The sequence below is a fragment of the Anopheles coluzzii genome, chromosome 3 (assembly GCF_943734685.1).
Source record: "Anopheles coluzzii chromosome 3, AcolN3, whole genome shotgun sequence".
Taxonomy (NCBI): domain Eukaryota; kingdom Metazoa; phylum Arthropoda; class Insecta; order Diptera; family Culicidae; genus Anopheles; species Anopheles coluzzii.
In genome coordinates this window covers 10,164,092-10,183,636 of record NC_064671.1, presented here as the reverse complement: position 1 = coordinate 10,183,636, position 19,545 = coordinate 10,164,092, and the positions used below count along the sequence as shown (strand labels likewise).

At 49.8% G+C, this 19,545-nt stretch overlaps 1 protein-coding gene across 2 annotated transcripts in view; it reads right to left on the bottom strand.

The window, feature by feature from the left end:
* Nucleotides 1-95: 95 nt before the first annotated feature.
* The window catches only part of LOC120956824 (streptococcal hemagglutinin-like), a 65,913-nt gene continuing 46,463 nt past the window's right edge, over nucleotides 96-19,545 (bottom strand). For both annotated transcript variants that reach the window (XM_040378576.2, XM_040378578.2), the window contains exons 4-7: nucleotides 15,309-15,857; nucleotides 1,839-3,702; nucleotides 1,335-1,694; nucleotides 96-1,256 (exon numbers count right to left, since the gene is read on the bottom strand). In XM_040378576.2, the coding sequence (XP_040234510.2) occupies nucleotides 431-1,256; nucleotides 1,335-1,694; nucleotides 1,839-3,702; nucleotides 15,309-15,771 (3,513 nt within the window). In that variant the 5' untranslated portion in view covers nucleotides 15,772-15,857 and the 3' untranslated portion in view covers nucleotides 96-430. The remainder of the gene's footprint in view (nucleotides 1,257-1,334; nucleotides 1,695-1,838; nucleotides 3,703-15,308; nucleotides 15,858-19,545) is intronic.

The window sequence follows — 19,545 nt, the reverse complement described above, 5'->3', positions numbered from 1 at the left end:
TTTTTGAATTCTTCTCTTCAAGATCTTCATCCTTGGAGCATCTTCAATGATAATCCAATTGATTCTCTATTGGGATAGGAGAACGACACGAATGATTAGGATATTTCTGTTTATAATTTTTAATAATATGCAATACCACATACATACAGACATCTTTACTTACGACACAACTTACTACAGCACTTACTCAACACACTCCAATGAAGGTTCAAGTGATTCTGGAGAGTGGAACCAGTGCTCTCGCATATTTACACCCAGCGCTATTAACTATTTCCACTGTCTACTAAGTAGAACCCTGATCTGTCCTAACCCAACCTACTACAAAGGATCAACATCCCTTCCTTTACACACACACACAGACACGCTTACTTGCTTTACCAGCTAATTAGTCTTGCTACGAGAAAAAACCAAATCCCCACCATCCTCCCCCTCAACACGCATTCGCATCGATGTCCATCGACCGATGGGCGGACTTGTTGCGCCGACAGAGCTGCAGCACGATCTCGCCCGTCTTGATGCTCTTGAACAGCTTCACCGCCTCGAGATGGGTAAGATCGTGACACACCTGCCCATTGACGGCCAGCACCTCATCGCCCGCCCGCAACCGTCCATCTTCCGCCGCCTGGCCCGTCGGCAGGATGCTCTTGATGAAGATCCCGAGCGCACCGCGGGGACTATCCCGTCCGCCGACGATCGTAAAGCCGAGCGACTTCTTGCCCGGTCCCTTCTCGAACGCTACCGTGTGGAACGAGCAAAGGGCGGACGATTTGGGCCTGCGGGGCAGTGTGCAGAAGTTGCTTGCGGTCGATTTGTCCAGCTCGAGCGAACTCGTCCCACTGCTCGTTTCTGCATCGTCCGAGGTGGAGGCGTGCAGTTCCAGCTTTTCGTCGTCGCACAGGTTCATGGTGCTGCGGGCGGTCGTCACCGGCTGGGGTGAGGCTTGGGCGGGACTGTTGGACTGTTTGCCGACCAGCGAGCGGCGCACGACTTTCGAGGACGTGTTGGAGGGTTGCGTTGGGGTGACATTTTTGGTGAACGAACGACGCTTGGCGCAGTCGAGGGAGGGTGGCTGAGAGTCCACCTCCGTGCTGGGGATACCGTCGCAGGCAACGATGCTGCCAATCGAAGGAGGCTGAGATTGTGGTGACTGTTGTTGGTGTTGCTGCTGTTGCTGCTGCTGCTGTTTGTAAACCATCGAGAGTGGTTGCTTCGATCGTCGGGGCGTTCCGAGCGTGTTGTACTTGTTACCATCGATTCTGGAAAAAAATGAAAGCAAATGTTTAGTGACTTCCTATTGTGAATCCCATTCAAAAGATTCAAACGACTCCACTCACTTGATAGCAATCGACGTGTAGTTGGTCGTATCCTGCTCGGATCCCGTCTCGCTTCCACTGTGATCCGGTCGTTCGTCTTCCAGGTACGAGTCGAGCGATATCTTGCGGCTATTGCGGAACAGCCGTCGATTTACCGACGGTAGCCTTTGCTGCTGCTGCTGTTGATGATGATCGTCGTCGTCTTGGTGATGATCGGTGCCGTTTGCCCTGCTGCGACAAATGACAAGATCGATGCTGGTGCGGCCAGTACCACGGCGGGCGCAACTGTTGAGCAACTCCTGCACCTGACGCATCGACAGACCGCGCAGTCGCTTCCCGAGGATGTTGACAATTTCATCGTTCGGCTTTATCGAACCTTCCCTGAGGGACCCGAAAAGCAGAGGAGAGAGAGATATATTAAAACGATTAGACTTCAACATGTCCAATGTGTGCTCTAAATGACTTATCCGAACCGGTTTTTCTACTTCCGAATAATTTTGGAAGATCGATCGACCAGCGCCTTACCTGCAAACAAGTCCTCCGGGCAGTACGTGGGCCACCTTGTACCGATTGCTGACCTCACCCTCGGTGGTCGCAATCGGTGCGATAATGATACCGAGTCCACTACCATCCTCACCACCCGGCACATCCATCAGCTCACCCAGGGGTTCGTCCAACCTGATCGTGACCAGCTTAAACTCTGTCGCCTCCGCCACTCCGCCATGATGATGTACCTTAGTAGGTATGCTCGGAATTCTTGGTCCACCAATCAACTGTTGTTCATGGAACACGTCGTCCGTTTCGAGTATGGACGAGGCGCCAGATTCGTTCACCAGAATGCCTGAATCTCCATCCTCCGCGTCCGTGTGTCCGGTACTTCCACTGATCGCAATCACCGTTCCACCACCCACAAGAAGATCCGCATCGAGATCATCCATCTGGTGCTGTTGTGGTTTGTCCTGAGGAACAGCATCCGGCTCCTTCCCAACATCTTCGTACGTATCGTCTCGCTCTTTGGCCACACCCTGCTGGAAGTCCGCCAACCCGGGCAACGCACCATAGCTCACACTCCTCCTGCTCGCCTCCGACAACTTCCCGGTCGACTTCTTCAGCGACTTGCTAGTCGACAGATGGTATCCCTTCTGTCCGCTCGTAGTACCACCAGCACCACTATTTGTGGAGTAGATGCGCGAGAACAGCTTCTGGGTGCGATCGGACATCGCCCGGATTTTGTTGGTAAAGTTGTCCTTCCTCTTTGGCGTCTTGAACGTGGACGAGCCGGCGGATGATGGTGCCGGCGCCACATCAACCCCATTCCCCGGCTCGTGCTTGAACGCTTCCAGCCGCAACCGGTAGGCCGTCTCAATCGGCCCAAGCGTGGTGCGCATCTGGGCGAACCCGTACGTCTCGTCGTGATCGCCCGGATCCATCATCGTGGCGTCGCCTTCGTTCTTTGGTACTTCGCTAGCTGTGCTGGCCGCTGGGGGCAGTGCGTCACGGTCCACCACCGTTCCCCGTTCCGTGCCTTGCGGGAATGATAAGCGCCGATCGGTGGTTGCGGTTGCGGTTGGCCCACTGTTTCGTTCGCTCTCCACATCCACCGTGATAGCGCGCTGCAGCTGATGTTGGTTGCGCCTCGTATCAGACGCCGCTAGCCGATGCAGCGTGCTTTGCTGCCGTGGACTTGCTGCCGGCGACGGTTCGGCCGGTTTGCTCGCGGGCACAATAACGTCACCGGTCGAGCCGAGAAAGATCAGATCGTCCACCGATTTGTAGAGCGGATGGCGCACTTTTTGCACTCGCAGTGTTGCACTGTCGACCGCCGTGGCACCACCATACTTCCTTCGATTGGGCGGTGGTTGCTCCGGGTCCTCGTCTTCCTCTTTCTCCCCGGTCGATCGCGTTTCAAGACTGATCGGTTGATAGCAGGACAGCCGCGTGCTGCCGAGCGGATTCTTCTTCTCCCGGTACGGTATCGACCGCTGGCTAAGGGACGGGCTGCGACTCTCGATCGTATCGACAATATTGCCAATCGAGCGGCTTAGCTGCTTGTACAGCGACGAACCACCGCCGGACGATGCGATACCGCCGTTGACGGACACATCCGCACCCTTATCGGCCCGTTGCAGTATGCGTCGCGTCACGGGTGTGGTTGTGGTCGTGGTGGCAGACGATAGTGAATTGCCAGCGGCAGTGGTGGAGCTGGTGGTAGCTTGCACTGTACTGCTGCCAGTTGTTGCTGCGTTCGCGATCGCTTGCTGCTTGTTTTTGATGCGTACCGGTGAAACGTAACGACCTTTCGGTCGCTCGATAACCCGCCCTTCCTCGATGCTGTAGCAGTTGATGCCGGACGATCCGGTGCGCTTGGTCCAGTTGACGGGTGATAGATCTGTGGCGTTGTTTGCAAAAGCACCAGCGTTTAAAGAGCCAAAAGAGAAACAAAGAGAGAAAGAGAACGGGGTAAGTATGTGTTTACTTTTGCGGTTAATTAATCATCAAGGGAATTGCGCGATAGTGGCCGGGGAGCTTCGAAGCCTGCTCGGAGAAAGAGGAAATTCGAAAGGAGATTTCGAACCAGTGTCCGAACGGGTCCACTGTCGGGAGTGAAATGGCTCCACTCGCGCCGAAGAGCAGAAGAGAAAATCTCACCAAAAAATGAACGTGAACAATAAATTATGCCTCTCGTGTTAAGAAGGGCAAAGCTTCGAAGCACTAAAAATCACACACAGCCACACACTTTTGCATTGAAGCGAGTCGTTGAAGACTTCAGAAACGCTCTCAGAATGAAGAATGCACCAAAAAAACAACTCAGTCTTGCTCGGAACAGTTTGTTCTTAAAACTGCAGCCACGTTGCTCCAACACGACCATCAGCAAGTGCAGGCCCAAGAACAACACACGGCCCCGGCTAAAGGTGAAACATTAATAGTCATAAATGTGTACCAAGACCAAGACCATTAGCTGAATATGGCTTTCCAACAGAACACGCTCGCAGGCCCGCTTCGCCGCCTCGGGTTTTATTGTTTGTCCAAACGGAGTCTTTGACTCATGTCTGTTGCTCGCAAAAGTGCATACGAAGACATCGGTTGGAGGATGCTCGGTGTTTGCATGCCGGCCACGCGATGGGACGACCCTGAACTCGTCTGTCGCGATGACGACCCGATCGGTGTCTTCACATCCTTCGTGGAAGTTTGTCAAAAATGCCCGATACATGGCTTTGGCGAGTGTTGTTAGAGGGGAGAGAGGTCGTTTGAAGGTTCTTACTAAACACATTTATGGACCCACGTCGGATCTTCTCCTTTGGGACACATTTTTCCAACTCCTCACCTTTAGCTACTTCGCTATGTTATCCTTCCCAGCGGACGGGGGAGTCCTCACACAAAACCTCACGATCGTTTCACAGACATGCGCGCTCCACTAAAAACACCACCCTGATTGCGTATGGCACAGAGACTGAACTGGCGTTGTCCACCGGGCCTGCTCAGCGGCCTCCCTCAAGCTCCACACACACACAGAAAGCGCGATAGAGCGATAATGCCCGCAAAATGCAAAGAGAACCAATGAGAGAGAGACGGAGCAAGTAAAAGAGAACGAGAGCGAGAGAGAGGGACAGAGAAAGTGACTCGCCTGCAAAGAGAGCGCAGACCGAGGCCCCAAACATTGATCTTGCCCTGGGTGGGGTGTCTCGAATCAGCTGCGCGGCGACGAACCCCTCAAAATGACGTAAACGCGGGAGTCATCCTCTCGCGTTGACATGGGAGCCATTGCGCGAAAGGAAGCGGATGCAATAGACAACACATTCCTGGTGCCATGTTTAATATTCTCCCCATTGAGTGGTAAAGGTAAATGTGATCATATTTGTCTCTTCACGGGGCCCCCTGTTTGGTGGTGATCAATCGATCTGCAACGTCATGTCAATACCGTGAAGTTCCCCGCGCATGACCCACAGTTGGAGGTGACGAAGGTAGGTGGAGGTAGGTAGTTTACTATTCCACAGTCATCGTACAGCCAGGTAAGACCGAAAAGAGGCAAAAAAGGCCCACGGTTGGAGAGTCAACGACAACAATAAATTAACATAAATATCCATGGCTCGATCAATTAACAGCTGCTGCTGGCTCGCGTGTTCGCTTGCGCACTTCTCGCTTGCGCTAAGACCGCTCTTTGGAGGGTATATGACAACAAAAAAACGAAATGAAATGACAGTGGCTTTTACACACATTTTGCCTACTTTGCAAGTTGACTGACAAACACCGATCGTTCGCGCCGAAGTTTCGAAAGCCAGGCCCCAGTCCCCATCTGATCGACGCGTTTGCCACGGGCAAACAAGTGTGAAGTGCAAGTACAGGTGCGCAACTGTAGGGCGTGCGATTTCTTCTTCTTCTTCTTCTTCTTCTTCTTCTGCTGCCTGTCTATCGTTTGCTCATGCGTTGCTGTTTGCTGTTGCAGAGAGCCATGGAACTGAGCGACCATGCCCCACGTGGGTGACACCGTTTCCGATTAGAGTGTCGTTAGAAATCAAACAGAAATGGACGGCAGTTAAGAACGTGGAACGTGACCACTTTATTACGCACACACACACACATATGGCTTTCTCGGTGCTCGGTGTAGACTGTATGGCTGACACCAAGCTCAGAGGCGGGGAACATGTTGGCGCAGTGGCATTGAAAGAGTTCTGTCAAAACGGCCTCCTCGGATGCGCAACTGGTGGTGCGCACGTGTTGGGCCGTGAGATAAGAGCCCTTTTTTGTGTGTACTGTGGTGTGTCCAGATGGTCCAGAAACTTTGGAAATGAGAGCGTGTCGTCCGGAAATTCGGGTCAAGAAGGTCATTAGAATTTGTGGCTGTAATGTTTCTATGGTTGTAAGTGTGATAGGGACACAAAAAGACTCTGTTTGATGGCTTCTTTTGATGATAGTGTCGCTAATATGCGTTAATGAGTTGTATTTTTGCTTTGATCTTCATCTTCATCGAAATCGAAGCTCAAACAACGCTTCACTGCGTCACAAACTGAGCGGAAACTGCGCTCAGATCGGTCACTTTCTTTTGACTGGAACTGGAAAAAACGTTGCAAAAATTCCACCAAACAAACACACACGCTCACAAGTGTGTTACGAAGTTTGGGTGAAAGTGAAAATATTATAAATATTAATGTACTCCCCTTGTGAATTTCGCCTCGCTCACACGGAACATCGTGTTGTACACAGGCAGCGAACCGGCGAATTCGCCACAAACAACTGCAATCTCCATCGACAACGGTGACTCGCTATGTTATAAAACAGTTCACAACAAATCTGCGCCATAATCGTACAGAGGACAACAACAAAAAAAACAGAACTGCTCGCAAAAAGATGCAAGGTCATGCCGAAAAGCCCCACTTCAACCCCTGGGTGGGTGGTAGTAAAGTGGCCGCACAGAAAAGAAAATAAAAACAACATTGGCCAATTCATTTAATAAATTAATTATCTCTCCCATTCGCAATATCGCGTGTCCCGGGGGGCCGGTGGTGGTATTCGAGCTCCCATCTAAATCAATAAACAGCGATAGAAAGGAAATGGAGAAGGCGGCAGCCGTATAAATCCCTACACAATTGCAGGCTACCGCCACTGCCACAGTTGGGTGGGTCGTACCGCGATCAGCCCCCGTTTGGTGAAAGGGAAATGGCTCGATCGCGTCACACACGACGGTGAACCAAATAAAATCAAAAGTTGTTGTGTTGGGAAGAAAAGGGGTGGGAAGATCGGAACCACTGCCCTGCAGCCAGGTGCAATAAACGGGGAAGTTGGATTGAGAGGCTCAAGCGACGAACCTATGCGTCGTCGCGTGCTGACCTTCCGGTCGCGTTGTGCCCCGGTAAGAGAGGAAAGAAAAGTAAACGGAGTTCCCGCCACGGGTCGGGCAGGAGATTGCCTTCGGGGAAGGACGTACTAGGACGCCCACGCTCGAGATCACGTAATGGCTGCCCGATTAATCGATCGTGGGGAGTACGGACAATTCGATCACTTCGATTCACTGCATCGTAGCTTCTTTGCGTGTGGCTGTGCGCTCTGTGGGAGTTGTTTCGAGGACATATCGATTTCATTTTTATGTCACTCGACTGGGGTCGATTCTGGTGGCGATTCTTCGTGCTCCCTTTTTGAACGACACAACGATCGCTTGCCATCTTCAGCATACTAGACGTACCACGAATGTCTTGCCCTGTCTTGGCGGTTAACATTTAAAAGCGAAAGTAAATGCCACGCCCGACATGTGGCCAACGTTTTTTTTCGCTTCTTCCTTCCTTAACACGAGGAACCCTCTCTAGCCACCAGATGTAATGCCGGGCGATAAAGGGGCTGATGAAACAGGTTCCGTGCCGTGCGGCTGGTATTTGCAATTGAAAGGAAAATCCACTTCCCGCCGGACAGGCCGAAGATGAATCGAGATGAAACTGCAATCAAACGATATTTTTGCAATATTATGATTGAAATTGACTTCGTGCTTCTCGGGGAGAGAGAGCATGATGTGCAGGGGTTCTCGCAAGGGCAAAAAGGCATGATGACTCATTTAATTGCATTTTCAAACTTTCTACCATTTTAATACAAATAAAATCGTGTTCTAAATTATTATAACTTTTCCTTAGAGATTTTAATTCATAAAAATGTTCAAGATATTGTTGAGCCACAAAACATAATCATTCAAAACCGAACCCTTCACTTTCCGTACTACCGGGAACCAATTCCCTTCAAGCCCTTATTTCATTCCCTGATGATCAGACAAAATAAGAAATAAACCATTTTGCGAAGAGGGGCAAACACACCGAACATGCGCGCGGCCATGCCGCCTTTTCGGCCGCCCTCTGATTAAGGCGATGCGATAATGTGAAACGTGACGCAAGGAGCATAAAAACACGATCAACAAAAGGAGCAACAAAAACAGGCCGAACCCTCAACAGCCTCCGACCGACCTACACCGAAGAAATTGACCCGCCGGCGCAGCATAAAAACTTGTTTTCGCATCATCATGATGATCATCGAGCGTCATCGTTCCCCTTTTTTGCGCATCTCGTGCGATCGTGCGACTTTCGGCCGTTTTTGCATGCCTTTGCTGTTGGGCTGCTGCTGTGGCGATCTGTGCCTGAATTTTTTAGAGGTCATCGTGTCTCGCATTATGTAATGACGATGCTCGGGAGAGAGCAAGAGAGAGAGAGAGAGAAAGAGTCGAAGAAACCGGGATAACCGTGTCGAGATATCGAGGACGGGAATCCCGCACCAAATTCGCCGAAATCTCACTGGAGCGTTGTGATTAGTCAGTACACTCAGTTTAGTATGCTTACTTGTGGGGGGGGATATGCTCCGTGTCCAATGTGCAGTGGAAGCATGACGAATAAAGATTGTGCACCGCCAATGGCGGGTTTGATCTATTTTGAGCCCGAAGCGCACGTCTAGTTTGTAACACATTTAATTCACGTGCGCGCACGGTGTCTTCCCGCGGTCAGTGACACTGGTGGGATCGGTACACGACCAACGGCGAGGCGTTATGATTAATGGCAAATGAGCACACATTAGCAAAAAGTCTGTGTGTGTGCGATTTGGCACGAAATTTGTCTCACCGGGAATCGTTCCAACCCTCGTTGCGGACACTTGTCGGGGTGAAGCTATTGGACGTGAAGATTAATTAATGGCCGTCTGGTTTTTAGTAGCTTGAGCCACTGTACATGCGACACAGGTTACACAGGGGGATGGATCTCGTCCGCACGAAACCCCCGTCATGGAGTGGACATTATTCAACTGGTTATTCTAGACAAATCCCTCCAAACACTCCAGGTGCTGCTTTGTCATGTAAAAGAGCTCGAAAAGAATCGCATTTCGCTGCAAATGGGTGGGATTTATGTTTTTCTTTCCTTTCCGTCGCAAGCGGCGTGTAGGTGGACATAGCAAGTCTTTTCCGAACCATTTCTAAGCATGACGCGAAATGTCCAAACATCGTGGTCGTCAAACAAACGTGTGCTTTTTGTTTGCGGACGGAAGGAATGAAATAATTTATTGCCTTGCTTTATTGTCCATCAAGCGTTAATTTGCGCCCGTCTGAGCGGGTTTTATACCGTCGTTTTGGTGAGGGGGAATATGAGTGGCTTTAATGTTTTAAATATATGGACACCTCCAAATCGAGCATGAGTTTAAAGGGGCATTATAGGATTGGAAGGAGTATAATAACACAATGCTATTGCTACTTCTCTGCGACAGATGTGTCATATAAGAGAGCGTATTCATGTCGATAAGATACACCTGAAGAATAGGATGATGAAGATTTCTTGAGACCCAGATGACCCCAGGTGTCATAGTCTTCTCGATCTCTACTAAACAAGTCTTCTTGTGCCCTCGTAGAGGAATAAGGGAATAAAGTCAAGCAATTATTGTGATATGTCCTCAAAGAGCGTCCTCTAGCAGTTTCTACAGTTATAATTGAAGAACAAAACCACCATCGCACCATCAGTACCTCTCTCCTGGATATTCCACAACAAAACCGGGATTCTTCCAGATATTCCAGCTACATCTGAACCGATTACTGAAACAAAATTGCTCCAATTAGAGAAATTATTACCAGATTTTTGCACCACTCGTCCTATTCCCGCCGTCACGATCACGACTCAGATCTAGAACAGGTGCAGTCACCACAACTGTCATCACCAGTCGTGAGCAATGCAATTGATATTTCGAGCGACTAGAAACGATCGCCGTAATTACCGGACCGGTCCAGCGCATACCCAACAAATGCGCGATCGTGTCACCCGGGCAAGGTACGGTCATTGCAGCATCTCTTGAAATCGCACATCAAAACATTGTATGCCTTATGTCCATCGCATCCAGCTCTGGCGAACCGGAAAATCCATGAGATCAACTCTAATCGCTCGGTCTCTAATAAAATAACGATCGCAAACGATCGGCCTTTACTGGTCGTCGTATGTGTCTTGCAGCAACAGCACTAGAAAGAATGTCTTCGCAAGAACTTGCGATCCTCGTCAGTAAAAGGCTTACGCGATCGTCTCGAGTCTGACGCTGACATCGACGTGCGACGAGCACGTGAGTTATTAGCATCTGCGTAGTGTGGAAACGCAAACGAATTACGACAGGAAATGAAGCGGTGGGTTTTTATTTTTATTCCCCTTGCAATGCGGTTGTTCTGGGAAACTGCACGGCTGTTATGATCGTGTGGAATGTCAACTGCTGGGGATATTTATATTTATTCCAGTAGCATCCGGCGCAAGCAAAGAGGCGCCATCGTAGCGTCGCCGCACTTATGCTGCAGGAAATGTGCTTTTATGTAGCTGAAGTGGAATAGAAGCCGCACCATGTCTCCGATTGATTGAGATCGCGTTCTCGTATGGAATCGCATCACTTCAATGTTTTGCAATCCGTGCGGACACTAATCACCATATGGCATAAAGCAGCGTTTTTTAAGTCATCCCACTACCACAGCGGCAAGCGAACGGCAAACCATAATTGTAGCTTCCTTCCCACCCAATTTGCATTCTGCACATGAGCGGCACGATCCGGGTACGGTCACCTCCAGCACCAAGGTGACTGGACACCGGCAAACAAAACCGAAAACGTGCAGGAATTCATCACGCCGGTGCATCCTTGCTCGCGGTGGTCTGTTGCTGTTGCACTAATGATTATGATTACCCTTTTACGTACGACGCCGTACGTACGATTAGGCAAACGAGGCAACGGATTATGAGCGCGTTCAACATCCCAAAAGTGGCGTCCGTGCGAGATGGGTTTGGGAGGCATGCGCAGGTTTTTGCGCAACCGAACAAAACGATCGCGAAATAAAGCGCCGAGATGATTTGCTTGCGAACCGGCGTAACGTTCAGTTCTTGAACGTTTGAGCTTCGCTTGTCTAATTTGACGGTTCTGTGTGAAATATGAGGTCTTTTTTGCTGTGAGAGAAACATAATTGTACACCTGAAACCTAACAACTGAATTGAGATCTTGCACTCTCGGGTTAAGAAACGGACCGTGGATGGAATTAGTTTTGGATACCGCGCACCTAACCGCACAATTATCGCTCGTTAACGGATCAATTCAAGCTCCGGTGGTGAATTAATAGATGAACCATGGGGTCAAGCTCATCGAGCGCTATACATCGAGGTACACCACGCGGGACCGCTACCTAGTGCCTCTCTAATTAAAGCACTTATCGTGTTACAACCCTTTCATGGCCGGAGCGGGATGTTAACCTGCAAAACAAAACGACCGCTGCAACGGAACTGCAACGGAACTTGGAGCAAACCCCACACGTGCCTACCTGGAGCTGTGGACACACATCTAAGGGTCGGTCATCATCATCATTACGCGATCGTTCTTTCTCCTCACGCTCTTCACCCGGAGTACTTCCGAGTTGAATCGGTGGCACAAGAATGTACCAACCTCGTTCCACCTACATACACACAGAGGGAGAGAGTAGTTACACAAAATCTCGGCTCGGTTTGATCGGGTCATTACGACCTATGTCTGACCCAGTTCGGGGCGGCAGTACTTCCTTAGTACTTCCCCTTTGCCTACAACAAACATTCGCTGCGGCTTATTTTCTTTCAAAACGGGGCTCTTCTAGAAAGCGACCCATGGTCCCCTTCGGGAATGCTTCCAACAGGAACTGAACATTCCGTTTCCGTTGCTTTACAGCGCCCACGCCCGTCGTTGGTCGAAGGGTCTTCGGGAGGGTTTTTTTTTTTGGAAAACAAACGGATTTCTTGGACTGTGCCAATCAGTGAGGCACGTCCGTCCGTGTACATGAACACCGAACCGTACCGGAAGGGTTTGGATGGTTTGTACGTGCTCCTCCTGCAATTTCAATTACTACAACAGCAAGAGTTACAACAGTCGGAAAAATCTGGCAAAACGTTCGAATTGGAACCAATTTTCCGCGCAAGGTTGCAAGATTTCACCCCTCAACCACGGGGAGGGGTGAAATCTTCGGCACGGGGTCAACCGATCAATTTCGCCGAGTGCATTCAGCGGGATTGAGATCACACAGCTGGTGAGCGAGCTGGCGGGAGGGAGGAGAGCAAAGATCATGGGCGTTAGAGGGAAGGTAAGTACTTCCTTACAGCCGGGATGAAAATCACTTATCAAAGTCTCTGGAGAGTGGAGGAAAGTAGAAGCTACTTGCGGAGGAAGTATTTTACACTTTCCTGTCGAATTGCTGGAGCAGAGGCTGGGCTGCGCTTGTGCTCGCTGTTCCAATCCAAGCGGACACGGTTCAGTAGGTTAATGGGCGGTCGTGGAATCGTGCAATACACATACACACCCCCAACAGGTTTGCAGCACTGGATGGGTGGGTGAGCAAATTGTATTAATAAGGTTAAACCATTTCCAATGCACTTCTGCTCACCACAGAGAAACGGTCTATAATTTGTAGCCAGCTTCAATACCCCAAGTGGGGTCAAGTGTTCCCTGCTGATACAGATTTCCAAAACCATTTCCCCAAACTGGGAAAGAAACATGAACAAAAAATAAACCTTAATTTAAGGCGTCCATTCATCCACCGATTACTAAATAACTCATTTCCATTTCCACCGCATTTCGGATGAGCTTATCGGAAGGTGCTTGAGTAAGGGCCGCCTATCAAAGACTTATTGGTTGCAGCATCGGAATGGAATTACATCATCATCACCATCATCATCATCGTCAGACGGCTTAAGGTGAAAAGCCATACCGTTGCAGTCTGGATGTATATTAATAGTCCCCCAAAGAAATCCAGTTCAGGTTTTGGAGGAATAAATTAACCGGACATTGCGGAACTGCCCGGATTGCCGAACTGTGGAAGCGTGCAACATGACAGATGGGATTAATTGCATGTCTTGAAAAAAACCTGCATCATCTGTGTTACCGTGTTCATGTTCGTTGCAATATTGAAGTTGTTCCTGGAATTCCAGCCATGTCTACAGGGTGCTCTGAGTGTCCCTCTTGTTCTCAAAACACTTTTATTTCCACAATGTCCCCAACATCTGATGTTACTGCGAATGATGTCCACAATTTCAGAACATCTTTTCAAACACCCCAGAAAACCGCAAAAAATCACTCCAAATATTCGTACACCAACTTTCTGCTCTGTAGCCGACTTCTCGACAAACATGTGGCCCACTGACCGGTGGGACATGTCACCGCACCGAACAGAAGCAAACAAAAACACCCATTAACTGGGGCGATTGTTGGTGGCTTTGTTTTGAATTCGCTTCTTTTTCTCCCTCACCATTTGTACCTTCCGTCCAACCGTCATGTGAGTGTGCGTGTTTGGGTGGTAAAATATGCACACTCCGTGAAACCCAAAACGGGGTCCAATCTTGCATGACAATGACAATGACCAGCGCTTGGGGGCTTTTTGCTGTCCCGTACGGTGTATGGTGTAGTTTCACCTGCAAGTACAGCACACCTCGGGTTCCAAGATCCCGTTCGGTGCATTCACATCATGGTGTGATTTATGAAGTTCATCATTCTTCCCGCCGGTGCTCCGATTCGCTGCAGTTCCTGTTCCACTTTTTCTTTGGAGCGTGGAAGCGTGGACTTTGATTTCTCTATTTCACACATTCTGTGACCTGGTACTAATTTGGAGCACACTTTTCGGGAAACCAATTATCTTCAATATTGATCGAGATGCCCCTTTTTCTTCCAAAGGGAACACGCACTCATCCACGCGATGTTCGAGCTTTCCCTATTGCGTCAACATTCAAAGGGGTGTCTCATAACTCATAACTGGCGTTCTTCAAGAAGCCAGCACTTTGCTGCGCAGGTTCATTATAAATATGAGTATTTTATGTGATTTTTATTCGACACCACAGCAACGATCGAGATATGACACACCTAGACAACGGTAACGAATCGTGGGAGGTATATCTCGTTCTGGGCTCGTTCGCCCAAATCACTATGCAGAACATCTTCCGAAGCAGCCCACACGGGAGTAGGAGTTCCCCCCTCTCTGCAACAAAACGCCGATGATCTTCCTACGGCAATACACGGGCAAACGCGCGCTCACAACACACCACATATCAATATCGCCAAGGCGAAGGCAATTAAGTGAACAAGTTCATCGGTTTCGGAAGCGAATCCAGCACCCAAGTCATGTGTCACACGTGGACACACGCGCTTGTGCAGAAGATTAACGATGAAATATGTTGCTGGGGCTGGGGCGTTTTACAGATGCTACTACACTCCCGCCGCGGGCGATCCACAGCGGGAGGTCATTAGGATGATCATGGGTGCCATTCTTCAGGGAGCAATGGGGCAATTGTACGGGAGCGACCACACGGCGATAAGCCGCACCACGGCGTAACGTAACAATTAGCGACCAGTGGAAAGGTCCGCAAGGTCTATTTTTAGGGTTTGTACGGGGGCAGCATCGGTGGTTTAATGAGAACAAGAACTTGAAAAAAGAAACCGAACGGGGTACGTTGTGCAAAGTAACAAAGTCTCCCGAGGCGTTCAAATTGCACGGAAGATGTTCGAAAGTGCGCTAAATTGAGCAAAAAACAAAACCCCTCAAGTGAGTGAAATGATCTTTCCCTGGAAGAAACCAATTTCGAAACGATCGCGAACGCCGGACGCAGACGCAGATTGCGTTCTTCCTCAATCCAGCGCACGGCGTGTGTGCTTAGAAGACACCGAGATCCGAGATGGCGTGCTCTTAATCCGCACACGAACATCCCCAAAACCAAACACAGCTGTTGAATGATGGTCCGGACGCTTTGGACTTTGGGACGATTTCAACCCATTCACTGTGCACTCTTGCCCGAAACCCCGTAGGCATTCCCGAGCATTTGCGTGCGAAACGGGCAGCACGCTTTAAAGCGCAACTTCGGTGTGATCTCCAGTGCAAACGCGATCCGTTTCCGATCGTTAAGCTGTCAACGAACCAAACAGGTTGATTTTTTGGGCACCTCCGAAATGGTTCACTTCCTGTTCGAATCTCACTTTCCGGGCAGGATTTGTGCAGGATTAAAAGGTTTGCGGGAGACTTACCTATACGGGACTTCCTGGGTATGGTGGCGGTTCCGGACTGTAGGATCTTGTGCGTACCGGTACTGCTGACGCTGCTGCCCTTGCTGTCACTGGTGTAGGAAAACGGCGAACTGCTCGTGGTGCACGAGCTGGACGAGTTGGAGGTGGACGACGGTGAGGATACGCTCGAACTGGACGAACCGGACGTAGTGGACGAGCTGGACGGAGAGTTGGACAGGCCCGCCGGCACTGACAGTGGCTCCTCGTGTCCTTCACCATCACCACCACCGGCCGGATTCATCCCAAACAGTCCACCGCCATCGCCCGCACTGCGCCGCCGGATCGTTGTCCGGGCGTGATCGTGTGCAGCCAGCCCGGCGTACGGTGGTTCATTACCGCCGTACACATTCCCGGACTCGGAGTGTCGCAGCGGGGACAGGCTGAGCAGTTTCGGCGACTCGGTCGATCGTTTAAACCATCTCATCGTGGTGCCGGGCCAATTATCGCATCGGGTCCGGGGGGGGTTAAGTGTTTGTCGTTTGCGTTGCGACGGCGGCCGGTCGATAAACTCTGCACAAGAAGAGGGGAGAGAAAGAAAACGAATGTTTAGAAGGAAAAAAAGGGTGGTACAAGGAGGAGCACAAGGATGGAAATGAAAATGTTTCGCCGTTTTGCCCGCTCGAGCTTAATTGAATTCATCTTTATAGGCACAATAAAAAGTGTATCTTTAAGGGATCATTACACTGCGACATAACTTGCATCCTATGGGCATTGCATAGCGCAGAGCGCACTGCTGGAGAAATCCTTTCTTGCCTGCGTTGTCCGTCTTCAACAGGTAGCTGCACCTGGTAATGGCACGCGGAACACAGGCAAACACGCATCCTTCGAGCGGGGAGCTCTTTGAAATGCCCTGAGGATGAATCCGTCCAGTAATTGTGTTGCTCCAATGTCCAAAGAGTGCACGCGCGTACTCAACGGGGAATGGAGCTTTCTGCTATTCTTGTTGCTCCAAACTCAACCGCTCCAATGTGTGACGCATTCATGCCAAATCGCATCAACAAGCAGGCAAAATGTGTCGTACTAAGCAATTCTGAATGTTTGTACACATTCAAGCTCCTGTTATGAGAAAGAACAAAGACCAAACATCGAAGTAGCCAACGCAAAAAGCGGCGTGGCGCGGTGAACTGCGATGCGCACCTGAGCGCACCGGAGCCATTGCAGCAAAGAAGACCCCGGGAGAGCCTATCCGTTTGGATTGGATTTATGTCTCTGCCACAGCAGAGCAACAAACGGGGGAAATCATCACGGGAATTCTACAGTTCCAGCTCGAATGTCAACATAATGGTGTTGGTAGGTGAGGATTTCTAGCCGTTCGGTACGCAATTGGCAGTGGCGCAGTGCAGTAATAAAACACCGCGCGCCGACTTTACGGTGCGCAATTAGTGCGCGTTGGACGGGGCGGCGGGCCAGTCATCAGTGTCAGCAAAGGGGTTGATCAAGTTGCAGCAGGTGGTGATTTATTGTTGCAACTGTCATTTCGGAGAACGGGATGACGAGGCAGGGGGAGGAGGGGGGATTTAGGCGGGAAGGTGTGCGAAACGCAGTTGCACCATTTAGTACAATTAGCTTGAGATGGTACGGTAACGGCTTTAGGTTAATTAATGAGAGGTCGTTAAGGCTACGGCGGGTGCAAGATATCGCTGGGATCTTCGTATGCGTGTTTCTGTAAGGTCGTCTGAAGAGGTTGGAGACGATCGGGAATGTATTGAAATGGGCATGGAGAATTCGCGATGGTTCTTGTGTAAAATGGACCTAAAAGACATGTCATACAATATATAAAGCTCTAGAACCTCAACGAAAATGTGCAACTGCATTGACTTTCTATATTGGCTGTTTTCTACTCTATATTGACTCGTGTTTTAAAGTCTTTTTTTATGAACTTACACCAACACGATCAAGATAAAGCATAAAACAACCCGAAAAGCACTTCCCGTACGTGCCAATTAAAACGTTTCGGTTTTATATCATACCCAACAATCTGGCTAACCAGTGTACGGGAAGATGAGCGATCGTCGGACGGTACCTGGACGCCTTGACCACATCGATCTCTCGCTGCTGACAGGCGTCGAACTGTGGCTTCAATTATTCTGATCATCCTGGACCTTCACCACACTCCAAAGGGAAGGTATTCGGGGTCTAATGGGTTTGTTTGCCGCACGGTGCCGAGATTTATTGCACCGTGGTGGCAATGTCCTTTCACACTGTCGCCCACGCGCAAAACGCGCGGTCCCTTGGGGAAATGCCGCAAAAGAACAGCCAGTTTATCTGCCGTCCGGGATCTGGTGCGAGAATGTTAATGAACAATCCACCGCAACGTGAACATGGCGGGTGTACATTTGCTTTTGTTTTTGCATGATTCACCATCGACCGTGACCGAAAGCTGGATGAGAGTGTTAAGCAGAACAAAAAAATGTACGTTGCACCAAGGAAAGACACCCATAAAGTAATGCGGTTTATTAATCAACCGCTGAAATAGTACCCATAAATAATCGCTACACCAACTATCGGCAGGATCGATCGTAAGGACGGAAACACGGGGACGTGGAGATACTGTAGACACTTGTACCACCGCTCGGCTCGGCGCGCTAAAAGCAGCATTAAGCGCAAAGGGTTTGGCCGTGGGGTTCTTTCACCGTCCGGAGAGTGTTGTGTTCGAAGAGGATTGTCCGACACCTGAGACACCAAAATAAACGGATTAAGGCTTCATCGCGAGGCGCGGTAGTTGACCGCGCTGCACCGGTTGACAAGCCGCAAAAAGGCTGAGGATGATCGAGTGAGCCTGTCAACGGAGCGCCGGGCGAGGCAAATGTTTAACACGCGCCAGAACAAGTTTTTCGCAACACACACACACAGGATGTTTCGTTCGTGCCATAAAAATTTATTTGATAGCCGTTGAGCCTCATTTAGCAGAGGAAGACAGCATCGAATATCTTCAACGCAGGCGTTTTTTGGGTGGAATCAACAAGCACCGTACGAGGAGGCTTCGAACGTTAGAAAACCACCGGAAATGACTCGGATTACGCAGCACGAAACATCAGAAGCGATCTTAACGGCTCGTACGGTTGTTCGAAACACTTCTTGGGCCGCGCAGTAAGCGTTTTCTTTCAAGCCAGAAAACTTGTTTAGGCACGTTAGAACGTGATCTGAAGCCTACTCTTGCCGCGAGGCTGAGTGACGAAACCGGAAAGCCTGGATCGCGTTGGTGGAAGATGCACTTTGCTTTGAACAGATTTGACTAAGGCGGCCCGCGAGCGCCAGCCCGGTCCACACGCGTGCCATTGCGTAGGGCGGGCATTGATGGATGGTAATCGATCGATCGTTCTGAGGTTCTCGGCGAGTTAATCCGCTTTGCAGCTCGCTGCAAGCCCCCTTTTTTAGCTGTCGCGGAGGAAGCGCCCGTGCTTAAGCGCATTCGAGATGCATTCGGGCGATAAAAAGGGGCTGAGCGGTTTTTGCTTATTAGCAAAGTAAAAGCGTTTGCACATTAGGGGCGATATCGCTAGCGCCATAAATCGTGCCGCGATCGTTGTTGTGGGCTAATTGAAGATGAGCTTGAGGGGAAAGAAGGGCATTAAGAAGGGTAATAATTTAGGATCTGGTTAAGTGAATCAAGATCGATAGTCTGCGGGTGTAATAGGGAAAATAGGCTTTCAAGGTGTAAAGAACTTCAAAATATTTATCAACCATCCTGCAAACAGCAACACATCAATTCGCAGTGAAATTGCAAAATTGCTTGAATATCTAACCGTTCCAGTTTAACGGGTTTGTTGCAAAATCAAACCAACGCTTACGGTCCGTGTAGTGGCAAGGAATGGCTGTTGCTTTATTAAGCAATTAATTAATTAGCCCGTGCTAAATCATTTCCGCCCGAAACGTGCCTTTACTGCAATACTGGCAAAACGGCAGCGAAACGAACGATAAATCAACAAGGAAAAATGTTGACCCGTGCAATGTTAGCTTTCATTTTCCGACCAGCGCAGTGATAAACTCGTGCCTGAGACCTATGAGGCCACAGAGGTGGTGCACCTTCTCTCTCTGCCTCGTATCACAGGGACTGTTTTGGATGGCATTTTTTCCATGAGGTTACCATCAATGGCTTTCTCTAGCCTCTAACCTCTCCCCAACGCCGTGGTTTATCTTTCACTTGCTTACCCTTAGCCTACGGGGGACTTGTGCGGACTGACTTTGTGTACTTTTC